At 44.5% G+C, this 20,748-nt stretch overlaps 1 protein-coding gene across 1 annotated transcript in view; it reads left to right on the plus strand.

The window, feature by feature from the left end:
* Positions 1 to 20,748, plus strand: part of KIFC2 (kinesin family member C2) — a 209,096-nt gene that overhangs the window by 135,345 nt on the left and 53,003 nt on the right. The window contains exons 4-7 of the mRNA XM_078685515.1: positions 556 to 811; positions 4,872 to 5,086; positions 7,639 to 7,704; positions 20,040 to 20,177. Of these exons, the coding sequence (XP_078541641.1) occupies positions 556 to 811; positions 4,872 to 5,086; positions 7,639 to 7,704; positions 20,040 to 20,177 (675 nt within the window). The remainder of the gene's footprint in view (positions 1 to 555; positions 812 to 4,871; positions 5,087 to 7,638; positions 7,705 to 20,039; positions 20,178 to 20,748) is intronic.

Consider the following 20,748-nt stretch of genomic DNA (forward strand, 5'->3'; position numbering starts at 1 on the left):
TTGCTGTCACCTTTGGAATCTGAGTAACTAACTTGTCTCTTTTTTTCCTCCTTGATTATATCTCTTCTCCCCCCTTTTCCGTCTGTGATATGAAATGTCTTGCCATCTCATTCCAACCTTGTTCTTCTCGTCAATCAATAACTGAACATACCCTCCCCTACTCTACCCTTCCCTGCACCGCTTTGGCCGGTGTACTACATGTATGCCTGGCTTATTTTGATGGTTTGCACGTGAATATTTCATGCCTGGATCCTTGATACCTTTGCGGAACCTCCCTCCCACTCACACCTAACTTTACATCACCGTGCCTGAATTTTCATGTTGCTTGCCTCTTCCTCTACCTGATTTCACTACATCTGGCTTGAATGTATTTGGCTATTTCAAATCACACCTTTTTAATTTTTGGTTTCTTCCCACTTGCACCAATTGTCTGAATGATTGCTTCATGCTTGGCTATTTACGGTTCCTCAACAATCGCACCGCTATGCATGTGTCCTGGATCATTTTGATCCTGCTGTGGTCTCTCTGCGTTGGTCTGATTTGGTTGACGTTCAGCTCCCTCCTTCCCCTCTCATCTCAGTCATGTCCCACCTCATCTCCTTCCTGGAGCACTACTCCCAGATGCAGCGGCTGCAGGAGAAGACGCTGGAGTACCGCGGCGCACTGCGTAAGGAGGAGAGTCGGCGGCGGAAGCAGCTGAGGGTCCTGAAGAGGGCCTACCGGCAGAGGATGCGGGACAAGCTCAGCCTGATCGAGAACCTGGAGAGCACCATCAGCGAGCAGCAGAACCACATGGAGAAAATGCACGGCGGTGAGTAGACCCTCTTGTTGAGTGAGGGCACTTTTGAGGGAAAAACATGATGTTTAACATATATTGCAGCGGGTTGTTCCTTCACAGTCTCAATCAATCAATCAATCAATCAATCAGGGATTTGTGGAGCGGTCTCAAGGTGCTGGGTCTAACCGAGCACCGCGCGAAACATCTTCATCATTACTCAAAGGGGGTCAAAGGGATTTAAGGGATTCCCGGTGTGCATAAATCAATTTACTACTGTGGATTTCTTTGCCAAAAGTGTTGAGTAATCCGCATAAGTAAATTCCTCTCAAGGGGTGGGAAGGGGATGTTCCAAGTTATGGCTTGACTTGGAAGTTTGGGAATGCCCACATTTGTGGGGATTCCCAAACTCCTGTCCGAGCCACTCTTACCCTTGAAATGGTTGGAGATGTACCCGAGACATGAGCTGGAGAAACTCTCCTCCCAGGATGGAAAGAAGAACGGATCACCTACAGGGGAGGGCTTTCATCACAGGAAAGATTTTTTCCAATTCCTCCTGTGCGGAGTTATCCGCTATGGAGAACCCACCTTAGAGGGAATAAAAGCCTTTGGGAAAAGTCACATGACAATCCCAGTGGTAAGCCTGGAAATCTATACCTGGGAATACTATGGGAATGTGTGCGAATTCCCCAAAAATATAAAACTATGTTCAGGCGGTGAGCTAAATCTCCATCCATACTTTCCTATTTTTGTTATATGATTAGAGTCATCTGCTTTGTGAAATTACAGCACTGTGCTTTTTTAAGAGATCACAATAATGCCCATAGAATGGAAGAATGAATGAATGTATAAAATAATGAGCAACTAATCAACGGAATACTCATAGTGTGTATCTGCGAATATTTCATAGTTCTTCCTGGTTAAGCGGACTGGGTGTGCATAGAGTGCAGGCGTGAGGTTTTATCGGAGGGGTTGGTGCTTGGCTGTGGTCTAGGTGGTGATAAGGAATACCCTTGACTGGCAAGAGTCAACTTTTGGATTGTTCGGTGCGATGGGACGTTTCTTTCCTCGTATGACTGAACAATGATATGTGTGATAAGTATCATAAAGTTGTCTGCCCACACAGATGCTTTCTGGACTGTGTTTTATATTTAAATACTAAGGAAATCAAAAGGGGGGAGTGAAGAGGTGATGCCGGTGGGCACCGAGGTGGGCACGTCCTCCTCTTATCAGGGTTATAGGTTAATCAAAAGGGGCCACCTCACAATGGGTGGGTGTATATCCGGATGTCATTGGAATACACCTTCTTTGTTAAAATACCCCTCACACACCAAAAGGGCCCTTGGTGTCATGCTTCATCATCGGGGTCTTCCCGTCCCGCTGCGGGGCGGGGCAGTGCTGCGACAAGCGGATACGCTGGAGCACCTTAAGGTGAAGGTGCTAGTGTTTCTCCACAAAGCTTGAGACAGAAGGGGTATTTTAACAAAGAAGGTGTATTCCAATGACATCCGGATATACACCCACCCATTGTGAGATTATATTTAAATACACCAGGATTGAGGTCTATGTATACTTGAGCTTGAGATATACAAAAAGAAAATGCAAATTTAGAAAACATAATCTGGTCGACCATTGATTCTTGCTGATCCGTGAAGCGTAAGCCTGGTGGTCCCGTAGGCTTTGCAGGAGGGTCTGTGTAGCTCTGGAAGGGAGTGAACTGGATCTAGGGTGGGTCTGGTACATCCTGCCACTTCCTACCCCAATGAGTGGTCTGTTGCACTTGGCCACCATTTGTTCTCTCTGGCTGGCTGTTATGGACAGCTGCCCACTTATTCTGTCTGAGAGGCTTTTCAGGGCACCTGGTCTTCTTTGGTCAACATGCTTCACAGTCCAAAGAGTCCAAATTCATATGTACGCATGTACTGGTATTTGTATAGGTAAGCCCAGCTGAAAAGCAATGGAGGATTGAACATGGGCAGAAGCCCTGAGCCATGACTCAGGATCATTTACAATGAGGCAGAACATTCATCTGTGGTGATTGCTATGGTGTAGGGAGCCTTGTACTCAGAGGAGGTGGGTCTGAAGGTCCTTGCTGCATTGCATGAGTGCAGGGTCACTTCTCAAGTAGACCGTCATGTGGTTCCAGATTCCAGGGGCCTAGACAGAGTAGGCCTGTTTCTGGTTTTGTCTTTTTTGGCAGTTTTCTCCACACCCATTATGAGAAGTCCCTTTAAGGTGGCATGAGTCTCAGACTCTTCCCTTGACATAGCAAAGGTGGTCAGACGAGTGGAGATTGTGACCAAGCCTGTGGGAGGAACACTTACTGCCCCCAAGTTCAGTCACGTATCCTGTTGGCCGACAGGCAGGAGAGACTCATGCAGAATCGTTCCCTGGTTGGTGGTCTTTTTGTTAGATAATGTTTATTGTGATGTAGGACAAAGGCAAAGGAGCATCTAACCCTTGCCAGTAGCCTTGCTTGGCTATCCAGAATCAGCGTGCAAAAACAACAGTTGATGGACAGAATGCAGAACAATGTCATACATTCACCCCAGTACAGAGATCTGGGCCTAAATCCATCGTTTTTTTGCACTCCACACCACAGTTCAGACATGGCCATATGCAAATCAGCCTTGACCCTGTGCCTCATGGGAACAGTCCAGCCCGAACCGCCAAGCCATGTCTTTCCTGGACCGGAATCAAGCATCCTAGGACCGGTTTCTGGATATCAGACGTCTTCAGGCAGGATAGCTTGACTCCAGTGGCGTAGTGAGCACGGGACCTACGTCTGGGCATACCCTTCCCACTTGGGGTGACAAATGCAAAAACAACAGTTGATGGACAGAATGCAGAACAATGTCATACATTCACCCCAGTACAGAGATCTGGGCCTAAATCCATCGTTTTGTTTGCACCAGAAGCAGAAAGAGCATGTGTGCTGTAGGGTAGCTGCACGCATTGCAGCAGACACTGAGAGAATACGTTTATTAATTATGAAGGATTTTGCAAAGTGCTACTCTACCCCATGGTGTGCCACTGGGCTTTATAATCAACAAGTACCCGTTAGAGTTAGACCATGGTCTGATAAATACACTAAATGTGAGAAATTCCTCCTATTTATCACACTGTTTGCGTCTGTCTGAGCTGAAAGTGTATTTTTCTGACCCCTGTCGCTATACTGCCCACTCTGTCACCCTCTGGGGTTTGTATGTATGGAAGTTAAAGAGTGCAAACCTAGGTACGTACGGCCACATGCATCAATGTTCCCGTTTGCGAATTCTTAATTGCGAAAATTAAGGAATCGCAATTAAGAATTCGCAAACGGCTATGCATTAAGAAATCGCAATTTTTTTGCGATTTCTTAATTTTCCTTAATTGCGATTCACAATTTGCGAATCGCAATTAAGGAATCCCTTTCCATTGATTCCTATGGGCCTAGAGGCCCATAGGAATGAATGTGAAGGCATTCTCATTTTGCGATTCGCAATTAAGGAATCGCAAAATGAAAATGCAATTTCAAGGGTGCAGGGGGGGTCCGAAAGACCGTCCCCTGCACCCCTGAAATGTACCTTAAAGTACTTTTTTCACACACACATGCCCCAAGGGCATGTGTGTGTTTAAAATGAAACTTTCAAAAATGCACTTTTGTGCATTTTTGAAAGTTTTCGAAAATTACCATGAAGGTCAACTTCATGGTAATTTACCACTTCCTATTTGCGATTTCGCAATTTAAAAAAAATCATGCATTGCATTTGAGAAATCGCAAAATTGCGATTTCTGAAATGCAATCGCAATTTAAGAGATCGCAAATAAATTGCGATTTCTCAAATTGCGAAAAAGCAAAAAGCTTAATGCATCCCAAAAAAGGGATTTGCATTCGCAAACGGTCGATTTTTGCGATTCGCACCGTTTGCGAATGCAAAAACCCTTGATGCATGTGCCTCAAAGTCTCCAAATATGAGAAACAAACGCAAGGTGCAAACTGATGCAAGTAAACACACAAATTGTAGGTGTAAGTTTCTCAGAACAAATTTCGGCCATGCTTCTGACAGTCGCCCTCTCTGATCACAGAGGTATGTCATTTTTCGCCTTACTGTAGGTGTGATGCTTCCCTCCCCCTGTGGAATGTATCCGGCGTCCCCGGTGTCTCCAGTGTCTCCAGTGTCTCCGGTAGGAATCCACAGCCTGGTCGAGTCCATCAGTGCCTTGCAGGGGGAGCGCAACCGGCTGTCCGAGGAGATTGTGGGCCTGAGGCGGGACATGGAAGATGGCGAGAAGGAGAAACAGCAGCTGGCCAGCAGCTTCAGCTTACAGGTGAGATGGTCGGAGACATGTCCTAGGTCTGTACTGCCTGCTCTAATAGCATCAGTACTTCAATGGAGCCTTGTGCACTCCCACAAACTGCCTCAGTGGATGCTCACTCACTTGATTGTACTCCGGAATATTGAGGCTATGAATATTGTGGTAAAAGAATAATGTCTACAAAATATCGGAGACCAACATATCGAAAGGTAAGTGCATATAGGGAAGTATAGATTTACTATTCCTAGCTCCACATCTACGTAGCTTGAATATATATATTGTCAAGGCACCTTTATTTGTAGTTAGGTGTTGAAAATGTTACTCACTTACCTTTAAGTATTTTGGATCTCATATTTTGCAACCATATTTATATACCTTGATGTTCTAGCTTTGATATTCAAGGGGCATACTCACTCACACTGATGTCTGGCTGCATACACCTGAGTGCAGTCTCGCTTATTCTTAACACTCACTGGTCTCATACACCTGAACAATGTCTCTGTCCCACTCATTCACCCATTAAGGACCTCATACAATCGATTGGGGTCTCACTCATTCTCACGTCACTGGCTGCATACGCCTCAGTGCAGTCTCACTAATTCATCTATTCTGGCCTCTTGCATTTGATCAGTGTCTCACTCATTCACCCGTTTCTGGCTTCATGAACTTGAGTGGGGTCTCACTCATTCTCACGTCAGTGGGTGCATACTCCTTAGTGCGCTCTCACTCATTCATCTTTTCTGTCCTCTTACTCTTGATCGTGTCTCACTCATTCACCCATTACTGGCCTCATACACTTGGGCGGGGCTTCACTCATGCCCACGTCACTGGCTGCATACGCTGCATTGGCGCCTTGCTCCTTCAGAATTCATAGCCTGAATATATTTCAGTGGAGCCCTCCTCAGTCGCTCCAAAAAGTGTATAAAAAGTACAAGTCCCAATTACAATAACACAAAACTGTAGTCTTCAAATATAAACTTCTCAAAAACAGATACCTACAAAAACATTGCCCTGCACCTGGTCCCACCGCCAAGCCCTTGCACCCAGTTTTATACTTAGCTGGAAGAGTCTGGCTGGGTTTTTAAATGTTTAAGAGGTTACATTATTTGTCTGTGGGTATTTCTGTAAGGTCTGCAATGCTGCACTCTTTTTCCAGTCCATGTTTTCTCGCCCATACCACGGAAGTCTGGAATGACACTTAGAACCGTCCTGGCGTTGATTGCTGCCTGCCTCATTGAATATTCATGACCCACACACAACCGCCCTGGCTTTGGTTACTGGCTGCCTCGTTAAATATTCATGAACAAGGGATAAGAATACTCAAAAGCTGACCACAAAGTACTGGAAGGTTAGGACTGACAGGCGCTGCTGTTGCCCAATACAGGGGTATCGAGTCTGACGAGAAAACAGGAGCTCTGCTGCCTACCAGAGGGGACCAGCAGTAGTGCATGCTGTTAGTCTGTGGTGTTTCTGGAGCATCTGGGTAAGGCAGCTCCTTGTGAGTCTGAGACCCTCTCAGCACACAAGAGGAAATATACTCTCGGCACCTGAGTGAAACGGAGGCGAAAGGGGCTCTCTCCCTCCTCCCTCGTGTCCTGTGACAGGGCATGTGTACACTGTGGACGGCTGGCAATGCTTTGAGGTAGCCAGGGGCCTTACCGCCAGGATGAACGAGCTGTGTAGACCTTCTCTGCTGTGGTATCCAGGCCAGGACATAGCAAGGACATGGGAGTAAACGATGTAATGCATAGAAGGTACATTCTTGTACTCTAAGAGGATACCGAGTAGTGCTGCAGTGAAAGGATGTTGTGCATTGGCCTGGAAGGACCCCATCAGTGAATCCTCAGCGAAGATTCACAAAGAGAGTGTTAAGCGTGTGCCATTTTCTTTTTAACTACAACCATTGCATGGAAATATTTCACAATAACATTAAAGCTCGTTGCCAAGTGTATAACACTTGTTAAAGCCCTCTTACCAAATATAACAAGGGATAAGCCGTTAACTACTGTTATATCGAAAGGGAGGAGGGCTATAAATAAGAATATTAGAATATTCCACCTACTGAGGGTAGAATGTTCCAAAATAAAGAAGGAGGAACAGAAAGACACGCTTTGGAATGTTTGAGCAGGCAGTCTATATCAGTCATTATTGGCCCAGAGCCACTTCATTGTCTTCAAAGGGGTCCTCAACGTTCCAATGTTCTAATTCATCTTAAGTCTTTCTACCCTTACTATGGTTCTGTTTAGAAGTCTTGTGCTCTGATTGGTTGATTATGGTGTCGTGTTCTGTGTGGTCCTATCATCAGCTATCATTAAGCAAGGGCAAAGACAGACGCCTGGAGTGTTGGTGAATTTAAAGATTACACTTACACCTTTCTCCGTGCCTTATTTCAGTTTGACACTAGAGAGAAATTTGCATATTTTTGACAGATTAACCACAGCACAGAGTATTATATTGTGTTACATGCAGATAAACCCCACTTAGTACTTGCGCCAAGTTTGATCTCCACTCATGTATGAAGGTTTTCCTGATTTTGCATTACTGTTTCTTGTTCAATCCTACAGATTCAAGAGCTGAAAAGGAAGATCCAGGAGCGCGAGGACGAGCTGACCCAGCTGAGGGCAGAGATGGTTGGTTTAATTCCCATTATACTGAATCTACCCCCAGGTGGTTTCTGAAAAACCTCGACTTGTTGAATTGTTTTGCACAGACACTCCAACTGTTAATATATAGCATTGTAGCCTCACTCTGAGGACTATACCGATTATTAAATGCTCTGAACCTTAGTTATAGGCCTGAGTTTCAGAAGAGCCAGTGGTACTTTAACATCCAGTATAGGACAAGGCAAAGGGGCTATACGGCAATTAGTACATTTCACCCACTGACAGAAGTATGTTCTAAAATGAAAAGGGAGACACAGAAAGACAAACATAGGAAGGTTGGTGCAGTAGGCCTGTGTCAGCCATTATTGGCCCGGAGCGACCTCATAGTCACCCATGGAGCTCTCAACATTCCAATATTCTAATTCATTTTTCAGAACCGAAAGAGGAACCTCTGGATATTAGGCATTTTAGGGACAGCATTCAAGTGAAGTGAACCAACCCACCAATAATATTCTATTTTTCCGGCTTACATGGCTGTTTTAGGGCAGCCAGACATTAAGTGCTGAAAAGACACTCCTCTGATGAGTCATAAGGAGAGTACAATATGTGTTAGGTGTTGTTTTCACTTATTTCTTATTGTCTCCAAGATGGGTTTGTATTTATCTTGTACATTTGGGACGAATGGACTGAACCAACCATGGTAGTATTACACTCTCCATTCCAATAGGCAGAAATCAAACTCCTTGAAGCTTTCACTTGCCCACGTCAGCGTCCTGCTATGAAAGGAGGTTTCTAGGTTCTGATACCCCCGGTCTTTTGGTTTCTTGTTGTCTGATGGCGATGCCAACAGTCCATGTGTTTCGTACTAGCTGATAATGATCCCAGGGCTGCTAGCTTGATAGATGGTCTTCATAATCTGGAGGGTACTTGCATGCTTATAGCACTTGCTTGTTGATTGACACAGACTTTAAACCTTGGTCGTTCGCTTGCTTTGATCCTAGCTGCTTGCTGGTTGCTTGCTTGCTCATAATGACCCCCACAGTCCCAGTGTTAATAATGATCTCCACGGTCATGGGCAGCTTTTTTTGATGTGATCCAGACTGCCCTTGGGGTGCCTCCTTGCTGACAATGATCTCCGTAGACCTTGCTTGCTTGCTTACTTGATACTGACTGTTCTTGGGGTGCTTGCCTGCTGACAATGATCTATGTAGACCTTGCTTGCTTGCTTACTTGATACTGACTGTTCTTGGGGTGCTTGCCTGCTGACAATCATCTCCATAGACCTTGCTTGCTTGTTTACTTGATCCAGACTGTCCTTGGGGTGCCTCCTTGCTGACAATGATCTCCGTAGACCTTGCTTGCTTGCTTACTTGATACTGACTGTTCTTGGGGTGCTTGCCTGCTGACAATGATCTCCGTAGACCTTGCTTGCTTGCTTACTTGATACTGACTGTTCTTGGGGTGCTTGCCTGCTGACAATCATCTCCATAGACCTTGCTTGCTTGCTTACTTGATCCTGACTGTTCTTGGGGTGCTTGCTTGCTGACAATGATCTCCATAGACCTTGCTTGCTTACTTGATACTCACTGTTCTTGGGGTGCTTGCCTGCTGACAATGATCTCCATAGACCTTGCTTGCTTGCTTACTGTGCTCCAGACTGTCCTTGGGGTGCCTCCTTGCTGACAATGATCTCCGTAGACCTTGCTTGCTTGCTTACTTGATACTGACTGTTCTTGGGGTGCTTGCCTGCTGACAATGATCTCCACAGTCCTCAGGTTGCTTGCTTACTGTGATGCAGACTATTCCTGGGGTGCTTGCTTCCGGATACTAATCTCCACATCCCAGACATACCGTTTTGTTTGCTGAGCAGGCTTCCTTACAGTCTCAATATGCGTAACTGCTGATAATGATCACAATAGTCCTGTGGTTGCTTGCTTGTTGCAATACTCACTCTCCGTTGTGTGTGAAGAAGCCAGATTCTTATCACAATTTTTGGCCTTATCTTACCAATCTTGAGAATCCTCTATCCATCTGATCTTTTTGTCTGCTAAGAAGTGTAAAGGGAAGAAACACTTTTCATTCACTATTTTATTAATGACCAAATCAATCTAATTCAAAGGAACTACTGACTACAAAAGTAAAGTTTTGAAGGTGTATTACAAAGCCAAAAACAACTGAATGTACAGGCACCTCAGCAAGAGGTTAAGAAAGTAAACGGGCACTAATACAAACATAATCCCATGCAGGAGTCTCATCCGACTCAGAATTAAAATGATCGTTATTTCTAAAAGCATCAGGCAAACAATGACAGTCCCTATTTGAATCTTTGACTGCATTGACTTAAAAGAAAGAAAGATTATTAATCTATCCCTACACTAACACTAAAGTGACGTCCCTACTAAGCATCATCCCCAGGCAAGAGAAAAAGGTGTCAGCAGAGAAGACTTCCTCAGAAGTACACTCACTTTGCATAGGTAAGTAGCCAAAGATACAGAGCTCGCTCTAAGATGCTCCTTCTTGCTTACCTCCTAGCTATCTTCAGCTATTCTGCCTCTCCTCCCTCTGGGCACTGTCCCTAATACAAAAACCCAAAACAGTAGGGCATGCCCTTCGACACACCCCATCAGACAGGATTTCCTCCAGTACTTTTCCATCGAAACTCTGACTTCATCCAGAAACCGTTAGGTTGACCTTGGGTCCCAGGCACCTTCTCCGCTTAAAATATCTTCTCTGCATTCCCGTGTACTCCCATGGCGCCTTCCCCTACCATCGTAACTCCTAGAACAAAAGGGTTATTCTGCCTAACGAGACATGTGTCCTTGCACCTGCAACAAGTAAGCCTGTGAGCAAATCGACCTTGCATGCACACAAATTATACAGTCTACATTCAACTAAGAAAAAGAGCCTTCCCAAGGAAAATACAATTTCGGGCCTACAGTATTTAGCTAACATAAGAAATCACAAATAGGCCTTTTCGTGAACGTATATGCGATCCGGCCTTTACACAATTAAACATATAATTCTAAAATCACATTATAAGCATTACATTTCATAGTCATCTAAAGCACTATTTTTCTTTACATGAATGAACAAATCTACACGTGCAGACTTTAATATGGTGCACATTTAATCCTAATGCATCACTTTATACGTAAACTAATACATTCTACATCACTTAAAGTACATCTTCTATTAAACTCTACTCTGGTCTGTATAAACAACCTACATATTTAATCATCCTCATATATGCGGGTTTATTACTACACTTCTAATGAACCCACGTTAACACAGTCCTCTAAATATGCGGGTGCTGACTACCAGTGATTATGATGCACCCCTACAAATTTCAGAATAACATGGCGCTCTATCATGTGCTTGCTTGCAGTTAAGAACCCCAACAGGCGCTGGGTTGCTTACATGCAGAGGGTAATTCTCAAAGTCCATGGACTGCTTTCTTGTTGTTTATGACCCACATCGCAATTTGCTTGGTTTGACATCACAGTGCTGATGCCTGCAAGGCTCTTGTTACCAATTTGTTAAAATATATATAGAGTGCGCATTGGCACCTTCCAGAGTAGTAATTCTCGCTCACCTCATGCTAGTGGTTATTTTCTGTACAATCCCACCTCATATTGAATGCTTGCATTGTAGTGCCCCTGGGACTATTTTACATTTCGGAAGCTCGCTGAATTTTCACACATTCTATTCGGTACCTCATATGTGCATTGTATAAAAAAGTAATGTTTTTGGCTTTTTTTCAATGCAGTAGACCTCTTTAATATTTTACTGAGGAATCAAGTTCAAGGCACACATACCTGGACATATGTATGTTTACATTCACACATGCATTAGGGTGCAACTATGTAAAACAAACAAGCATTGGTGGAGCCCATAAGTGTAGCTTTGATGTGATGAAGCTTGGAGAGACACGCAGCACAAATGCTATGTGCTTGTCAAACCCAGACCTGTTGGATTTGCCAGAGCCTGTTTACATACTATTATCACTGCTTTTTGTGGGATTACTTTCTCAAAAACAAGGATCCCCATGCTCTCAGGTCTTCTTCCTGACTCATAATGGTCCTTTTAGCCCCAAGGTTGCTTGCTTGCTGAAAATGTTGTCCACAATCCCAGGGTTCTGATATTACTCCCCATAGTCATAAGGGTGGTTGCTTGGTGATAATGAACCCAACAATCCCATGGTTGTTTCTTTCTGAAAGTGATTCCCAAAGCCACCATGATGCTTGCTAGCGGATGTTAATCCTCAAAGTTCTGGAACTGCTTGTTTCTTTTTGTGACTCTTGTTCTCCCATTGTTCGAGATTTACATGTTTGCTTTGACCCCCCCCCCACAGATATAAGTGACTCGCACATGCCAGTCCTTGTGCTTGTTTGTTGGTTTTCACAACAAATGTCCTGGGATACATGGTTGCTGGTTCCATACAGTTTCTGGGGTGATTGCATGCTTGCTGGTGATGTTCCACACAGTTTCTGGAGTGTTTGCTTGCTGGTGATGTTCCACACAGTATCTGGAGTGTTTGCTTGCTCATGATACTCCTCACATTATCTCTAGTGTTTGCTTCCTCATGATGTTCCACACAGTATCTGGAGTGTTTGCTTGCTCATGATGTTCCACACAGTATCTGGAGTGTTTGCTTGCTTATGATACTCCACACAGTGGGCCCAATTCACAGAACTAACTTAAGATACAATTCTAAACTTACTACCATTTTGGTATTCACAGAAGACACTTACTTATTGATGAGTAAGTGCCTTCTGTGAATAACAAAATGAATAAGTGCCTTCTGTGAATACCAAAATGAGTAAACGGTAGTAAGTTTAGGATTTTGTCTTAAGTTAGTTCTGTGAATCGGGCCCAGTATCAGGAGTATTAGCTTGCTCATGATGCTCCTCACATTATCAGGAGTATTTGCTTACTCATGATGTTCCCCACAGTATCTGGAGTGTTTGCTTGCTTATGATGCTCCTCACACTATCTGGAGTATTTGCTTGCTGATGATACTCCTCACATTATCTGGAGTGTTTGCTTCCTCGTGATGCTCCTCACATTATCTGGAATGTTTGTTTACTCATGATGTTCCCCACAGTATCTGGAGTGTTTGCTTGCTTATGATGCTCCTCACACTATCTGCAGTGTTTTCTTGCTGATGATACTCCTTACATTATCTGGAGTGTTTGCTTCCTCATGATGCTCCTCACATTATCTGGAATGTTTGCTTACTCATGATGTTCCCCACAGTATCTGGAGTGTTTGCTTGCTTATGATGCTCCTCACACTATCTGCAGTGTTTGCTTGCTGATGATACTCCTCACATTATCTGGAGTGTTTTCTTACTCATGATGTTCCACACAGTATCTGGAGTGTTTGCTTCCTCATGATGCTCCTCACATTATCTGGAGTGTTTTCTTACTCATGATGTTCCACACAGTATCTGGAGTGTTTGCTTCCTCATGATGCTCCTCACATTATCTGGAGTGTTTGCTTACTCATGATGTTCCCCACAGTATCTGGAGTGTTTGCTTGCTCGTGATGCTCCTCACACTGTGTGGAGTATTTGCTTGCTCATGCTGCTCCACATAGTATCTGGAGTGTTTGCTTGCTCATGATACTCCTCACATTATCTGGAGTGTTTGCTTGCTCATGATACTCCTCACATTATCTGGAGTGTTTGCTTGCTCATGATACTCCTCACATTATCTGGAGTGTTTGCTTGCTCATGCTACTCCACACAGTATCTGGAGTGTTTGCTTGCTCGTGATGCTCCTCACACTGTGTGGAGTATTTGCTTGCTCATGCTGCTCCACATAGTATCTGGAGTGTTTGCTTGCTCATGATACTCCTCACATTATCTGGAGTGTTTGCGTGCTCATGATACTCCTCACATTATCTGGAGTGTTTGCTTGCTCATGATGCTCCTCACATTATCTGGAGTGTTTGCTTGCTCATGATGCTCCTCACATTATCTGGAGTGTTTGCTTGCTCATGATGTTCCACACAGTCCCTGGGCTGTTTGCTTAGTAAGTCCAGTGTCTGCAGCAATTTCCTGTCTATGTTGCAGGTTGTCTTTGAGATGGATATATGAAGGCAGTAAGAAAATGCTGGCACTGCTTTCAGCATGCGGATAATGCTGCTGCTGCAGGAAAAGGCACTGCAGTTCCTTGTGTCCAATCAAGCTCGCAGAACCCACCGGCAGGTTCAATTAAATCTTATTTATAGATTGCCATGTGGGACGCGCCGTCCAAACGTGGCCTATTAAAAGTGCCATAAGTTATAATGCACTTGTAATAAAGAGGACAGGCAATGTTCCATGTCTGTGGCAGTGAATCCTGTCTCCTAACTCTACATAAAGCCCTCAATTTTGAGTGGAATTTGAAATCATCGTTTTCACACAAGGGTCATTGAGGAACAAGTGGTCCCAGCATGTGATAAGAGGAGAGCTCCAATCCCTGTGCTGAGGGATCTTACATGCCACGGCCCTGGGACGGATAAAGAAACAAGGAAAACATTTGATTGCAGCTGTTAGGAGAGACAACACATGCAAACACACCTACTTCAACCCTTCTGGCTGGCCCATTCGGTCCTTTTATTGATCCTTTCCCTCCATACTTACGTGGTTTGAAAGATGCAGGGATCAGAATGGGAGAGTTAGAAATAATATCAGCTGACATTATATAATGTTTCATTCCACCCTCACCATTACTAAGCAGTGTAAATAACATTAGGATAGGATAAAGTTTATAAAGCGCTCGAATGCCGAGGCATCTTGGCGCTGAGAGGTGAGAAAATAGAGGGACTGCATACAGCTATACCAGACCTTTTAGATCGCGGGGAACAGCAGGTTTTTAGCAGTTTCCAAAACAGTTGCCTCTTTGGTTGCAGTCTCATGGTGATAGGCAGCTGGTTCCATTGCCTGGCTGCACAGTGTGATAGACTCCTGCTTCCCCATCTGACTCTACGAATTTTAGAGCTACAGATGCGACCCTTGTTCGTGGATCTAAGGTTTCTCGTGGGAGTATACCAAGAGAAAAATGTACAAAAGTCAGCTGCCCCACTGCCATATAATGTCTTGTGATCCAGACATTGGGTTTCAAATTCCATTTTTTGCTGTTTCGGGAGCCAATGCAGCGACCTGATGGCAGCAGAGGTAGAGTGGCCTTTCGGAATGTTTAGTAATAAACGAGCAGCAGCATTCTGTATTGATTGTAATTTAGCCCTCTGCGCCTTATCAATGCCTATAAATAGTGCATTGTAATAGTCTAACTGTGAAAGAATAAGGGCCACTACCACTGTTTTTCTTAGCTCCTGCGGAATGAAGGGGAACATCTTCCGAAGAAGCTTCAGTACAAAGAAACAGGAAGAGGTTACATGGTTGATCTGCAGAATTAAGTTGGTCATCGGAGATGACCCCCAGATTCTCGACCTTGGCCTCTGTCGGCCACCAAGTTAGGTTCCTTAGGGATGGACCATTGCCAAACTCCATCACCTCTGTTTTGTCCGTATTGATCTTAAGATAGTTACAACTCATCCAGCTCATGATGTAAGCCAGACAAGCATGGAAGCTAGCGGCAGTGTACTCAGACTGTTTAGATACAAAGATGACAATCTGTGAGTCGTCTGCATACGAAACCAGGGAGAAACTATGCTCGCTGATGAGACTGGCGAGTGGGGTGACATATATTTTATGTGATTAGCGGTGTCAAATGCTGCTGATAGGTCTAGGAGGATGAGGATGGTCCCCCCCCCCTCCCCCTCCCCCCATCTACCTGTCTGCGAATCTCCTCAGTTGCCATGACCGCAGTCTCTGTCAAATGACATGACCGGAAGCCATGCTGACTTGGGTCAAGCAGATTGTTAACATCTAAATATAGCATTAGCTTCTGGTTTGTCGACCTTTCTAGAATTTTGGCTGCAATCGGCAGACACGAAATAGGTCGATAGTTCTTGACCTCCAAGAGATCAAGGGCCAGCTTTTTCAGAATTGGTCTCATGGAACCTTTTTTCCAGACCAACGGTTCGATCTCTGACTCAACTACTTGATTTAAAAGGGGGGCTAGTTGTAGATTAATGGTCCGGAAACCAGGTGCATAATGGTTGGTGGGCATGGATCCTTAGGGGCCCACGATTTAGTGGATAGTAAGATTTTGTTGACTTCGTTTGGAGTAAGCCAACTGAAAGTATTGAGATGGCAGTGCAATGTCTTCTCCTCCACTGCTGTATTCCGGCCATTCTCAGCAACCTGAACATTGTTACGAAGGTCGTCATAAATCAGTTGAACCTTAGTCTGAAAGAAGTTTGCCATTTTGTTACAGAACGCTTGATCTGGGCTGAATAAACTGCTCTGCTGCGGTTTTGATAGCGATTGGATGGATTTAAAAAGCTCCTTGGAGGAGTTATTGGCCGCCTCTATTTTTGCAGTAAAGTAGGTGATTTTTGCTTTTATAATAGCCTCTTTGTATTGTTGGAGTGCTATATTATATGCAGACTTATGGTCCCCACTATAGTCAGTTCTCCATATACGCTCCACTTTCCTACAGATGGCTTTCAATCTTTTAAGCTCAGGACCATACCAAAGTGATGTCGCCTGGGATCTTCTTACTCTGATGACTTTCTCAGGCACCCCCTGGTTTACTGCGGTAGCTATCCTGTTTTCAAACTGGATTGCTGCATCATTATTATCAGAGACCTGTAACGGGGGACAAATATCTAGGGCCTGCTCTGGTTCCGTCCCTTGTACTTTGTTCCATCGTCTCATTTTTAGACTGGCTGATCTTTTTGCGACAGGTAGGTGTGGTTGTGTAACCTTGATGTTAAAATAATTAAGTTCCAACTGATAGGTAAGGTCACCCAGGATAATGAGCGCATTGAAATCTGTACAAGATTCAAGTAACGCCTGTAGGGCTTGAGTAAAGGGGGCTCTGGGACCGCGTGGCCGACACAGAAGTATACCATGAAGGCTGAAAATGTTGTTAAATTTCAGCACAAAGTGCATCGTCTCCGCAGGTAGATGCGAGATAGACTCTACGTGCACCTTTAGGTGGTGGCGAGAAATTATCGCTATTCCCCCTCATAGGCTTCCTACCCTATCTTGGCTGGCCACAGAGTAGACTGCCGGGAGCGCAATATCCCAATCCGGGTCCAAGGACTGATTTGTCTATGTCTCGGTCAAGAATATTAGATCCGGCGCGGAGTTATCATACAGCACACTCCTTAACCTCTCAATGTAAGATGGTGGCCCCTGAGTCTCTCCTGATGCGGTCGCGTGGAGGGCTTGGCGATGCTGCTGAGATGTACGGACTGCTTCGTAGCATCTCTGCTGACCTCTCCCGTTATCGCATAACAAGTGTGAGAAGTTTGGCCAACCTGAATTTGTTTCTATATTTTGGTGGCTGCCACACTGCATTTCCCTTTTCACCCAGGCCAAAGATTTAAAAAATAAATAAAAAAATTCAATGGATAAAGAAAAATAAGTATACATATATAAAGAGAAAGGAACAGAGCTCTTAACCCTGTGCTGAGAAATCTCAAATGCCAGAACCCCAGGTAGGATACAGAAAAAAAACTAAAGGGGCTGTAAAAACACAGTGGGGCTTATGTACAAAGAAGTGGTGGAGTGAAGCGTTAGCCGTCATGGCTTAACGCCTCACTCCGCCACGTCAGAAACGCATGGCTGCACCATATTTACAAGAATATGTTGCAGCCTTGTGTTATCCCCTGCATTGGCGCTACGCTTAGCAGCCTTGCGCAAACGCAGGCACCCATGCACCATAGTGCAAGGGCGTCTGCGTGCAGGGAAGGATTGTTTATGTTCAGGAAGGTGTCCCTTCCAGCACATAAATAATCCTGAATTGCCATTTTGTCACTTCCTTATGTGCTGCTGAATGCAGCACACATGGTAGTTACAAAATGTAATTTTATATAAAAGATTGTTTATATGCAGGAAGGGTCACCTTCCTGAACATAAACAATACAAGGCGTTTTGCTTTTTCCATGTGTGCTGCTGGCAGCACACATGGAAAAAGCAAAAACGAGGAGAAATAAAGCATTTCTCTTCATTTTGCCAACTTAAGACCATGTTTTCCCTGGTCTTAATTTTGGCGCTGCCTCCTATTTACGCCCCATTATAAAGGCGTCAAAATCAATGGCTGTTGCGGTGGAAAGCCAAACACAACACCCATTTCTCTCACCTTTCATGCTAAGCATAGCGTGAAAGGAGTCCTTACTTACAAGGCGGCGTTAAGACACGTGGCTTAATGCTGCCTTGTAAATAAGGCAAGGCCCTTATCGCCACAGGAACGTCGGAAAAAGTGACGTTCCTGTGGCGATAGGGGCTTGTAAATATGCCCCCTAATGTAAGAGTACTAGCTAATTCTCTCCTTTCTTTTTGACCCTCTCCTTCTGTACTTACATAGTTTAATAGATGGAGGATGGGAGAATTAATACTAGGGGACTTATTATAAAGTGCTTCATGCAATACTCACTTCTGCCATTTCTAAGCACTACAAATGACAGGTGTTATTATTACCCAGTTTAAATTTACTCTGTTTATTGATATCAGATGTCCAAACATAAATATGAAATACGGTATATGCTTCTATCCAAAGATCTTAGAAAAGTATAAACTCATGACATACAACATGTAGGGCAGAAAAAGTGGACAAGTTATAAATCAAAAACTTTAAATCCTGGAACCAGTAAGGAAGTGACATAGCAGGAGCATTTTAAAGACTCGTAGGGGGCAAAGGATTTATATACATGTATTTTGTGACAAATATTGGGGACGACCCAAGCCTTCTTTTCCATGAAACCTCCCCAACGCCCTCATTTGTTTTTTAATTGATGAGGTTTTGTTCTTGCTATTCCCCCATTTTCAAAATTTCTGAAGAGGGATCGTATGTGCTGGTCTCCTTGGCTTGCTTACATTTTCAGCCTGTTTCATCACACACATTAACAATAGTTGGAAGGAATATATTTACTTTTGTTATGCGTGGGTGTTTGCATGACGCAATACAACAAAAAACATAGATACGATTTACCATACTTTATCAAAGCTCATATGGGCAGTGTGAATCTATCTGTGACTGGGGGTGAGTGTTATGAAAAGTTTCGGCGCTCTGTCCATCATCTCCTTGTGTTTGAGTTGACAGTGGCTCATTCTGAATTGAAAAAAATAGCTTTTATTAATAAAAATACTACCAACTCATGACACCCAAGTGTCCAAGGCCGCCAGCAGCCAGCTCTAAAGCTGTGTTAGGCAAACAATGAGTGGGTTAGCGAGAGGCGACATATGTAGTCGCAATACTGTCTCTAGGGGCTCACAAACCATTAACCGCTGTAGTAAGTGCAATGTATCCTGTTTTACAAATTATTTTTTTTTCATCACGAGTCGCGTGAAACCACAAGACTTATAAATGTTAGGTTTACCTTTGTATGTTGCTCGCATTCTCGAGCGTGGCTGCTCCGTTGCAGAGAACCTTAGCGACGCCATTCTAGGTGTCGCAACAACCACAGCCTTTGAAGACATTTTGGGGCAGATTTATGATGACTGGCGCATCCCTAGGGATGCGCCAGTCATCCTGCGCTGCTGCTCCGCCACCCATGGTGCGCCGCATTTACAATGCGGCGCACCATGGGGCAAAAACGGCACAGATGAGTGACGCATCTGTGCCGTAAAGGTGGCGCATTGCTGGAGCTGCGTCGCAAGCGCGATGCAGCTCCAGCAAGGCTCGGGGGTGCACCATATCCACAATGCTGCGTCAAGACCTACGCCTGCTTCAAGGAGGCGCAGGGTTTTGACGCAGCATTGTGCTGAAAGTGACTGAGCACTTTTAGGAGGCGTTCCTGCGCAGGAACGCCCCCCCCTGCGCAGGAACGCCTCCTTATGGCGCAGGGCTTCACAACGTGACGCATCTCCTAGATGCATCACGTTGTAAATAGGGCACATTGTTTGCGCCGCCGTTGCGTCAAATAAAGTGACGCACCGGCGGCGCAAGGCCTTCATAAATCTGCCCCTTTATTTTCTCTGAAAATGCTAACCAGTTGGGCCTTAGATCCTAAAAGAGTCAAAGAAATGGTAGAGGGATAGGCCCGGCCAGCGTGGCAAGAGAGGAAACCTTCAGCGACGTCATAGAGAGAGAAACTAGGGTCTGATAAATATTCAATTTCACAACGGACCAACAAACTGTTGGAAAGTGCTGTTCTGCAGATAAATATCAAACTGCAACAAAGAGAAGCAATAGCAGAACCAAACGTTGATGGACAAGTGATAGTTGGTCAGTTACCCATTTGTTCGGTTTTTCTCGGTGGATTTTGGTGCTGACCTTTCCATGTCTTCCTACTTGTTCCAGGGAGTGACGGATTCTGAAAAGCGGATCCAGAACCTGACGGTGGAGAACGAGGGGCTGAAGCAGAGCCTGAGCGTGACCCAGGGGCTTCTGGAGCAGCTGGCCACTGTCTCTGCGCAGCCCTCTGCCCTGCTCGTCAAGGTAACATCTTCTGCCATTTTGGCCTTGCTTTTTTGCCTCTCTTGTCATCTCTACTTTGTTGAGCCAATTATGAGGGTTTGCACAAGGTCACCCAGATTGTCAGTAACAGCAGAAGTGTCTCATGGTGAAATATGGATCTATTATATGGAGAGATAATGAAAAGGATGCAAGGGACCTTGCCCAAAGAACTATGGGGCATATTAGCAAGAACCTCGTTAAAATGATCGCTGGAAACTGCTGCTAAAACGGCGATAATGGGCTTGCTAATATGCGTTATAGAATTCCAATAGAAGCTCAGGTTAGATGTCCTGCACATCTAACCTGGGCTTCTATTGGAATTCTATAACGCATATTAGCAAGCCCATTATCGCCATTTTAGCGGCAGTTTCACGCCGCTAAAACAGCGATAATTTTAACGAGGTTCTTGCTAATATGCCCCTAAGATTGGCAATTAGATGTTGCTAGAGGTAGGTACGCAGATAGTACCTACTGAACGCAAAAGAAAGAGAATAAGGACAGTGGTCTGTTGTGTAAAATAGTTTAGTGGAGGCCCTCAAAAAATGACATGGCA

Source organism: Lissotriton helveticus, chromosome 4_1 (assembly GCF_964261635.1).
Source record: "Lissotriton helveticus chromosome 4_1, aLisHel1.1, whole genome shotgun sequence".
Lineage (NCBI taxonomy): Eukaryota > Metazoa > Chordata > Amphibia > Caudata > Salamandridae > Lissotriton > Lissotriton helveticus.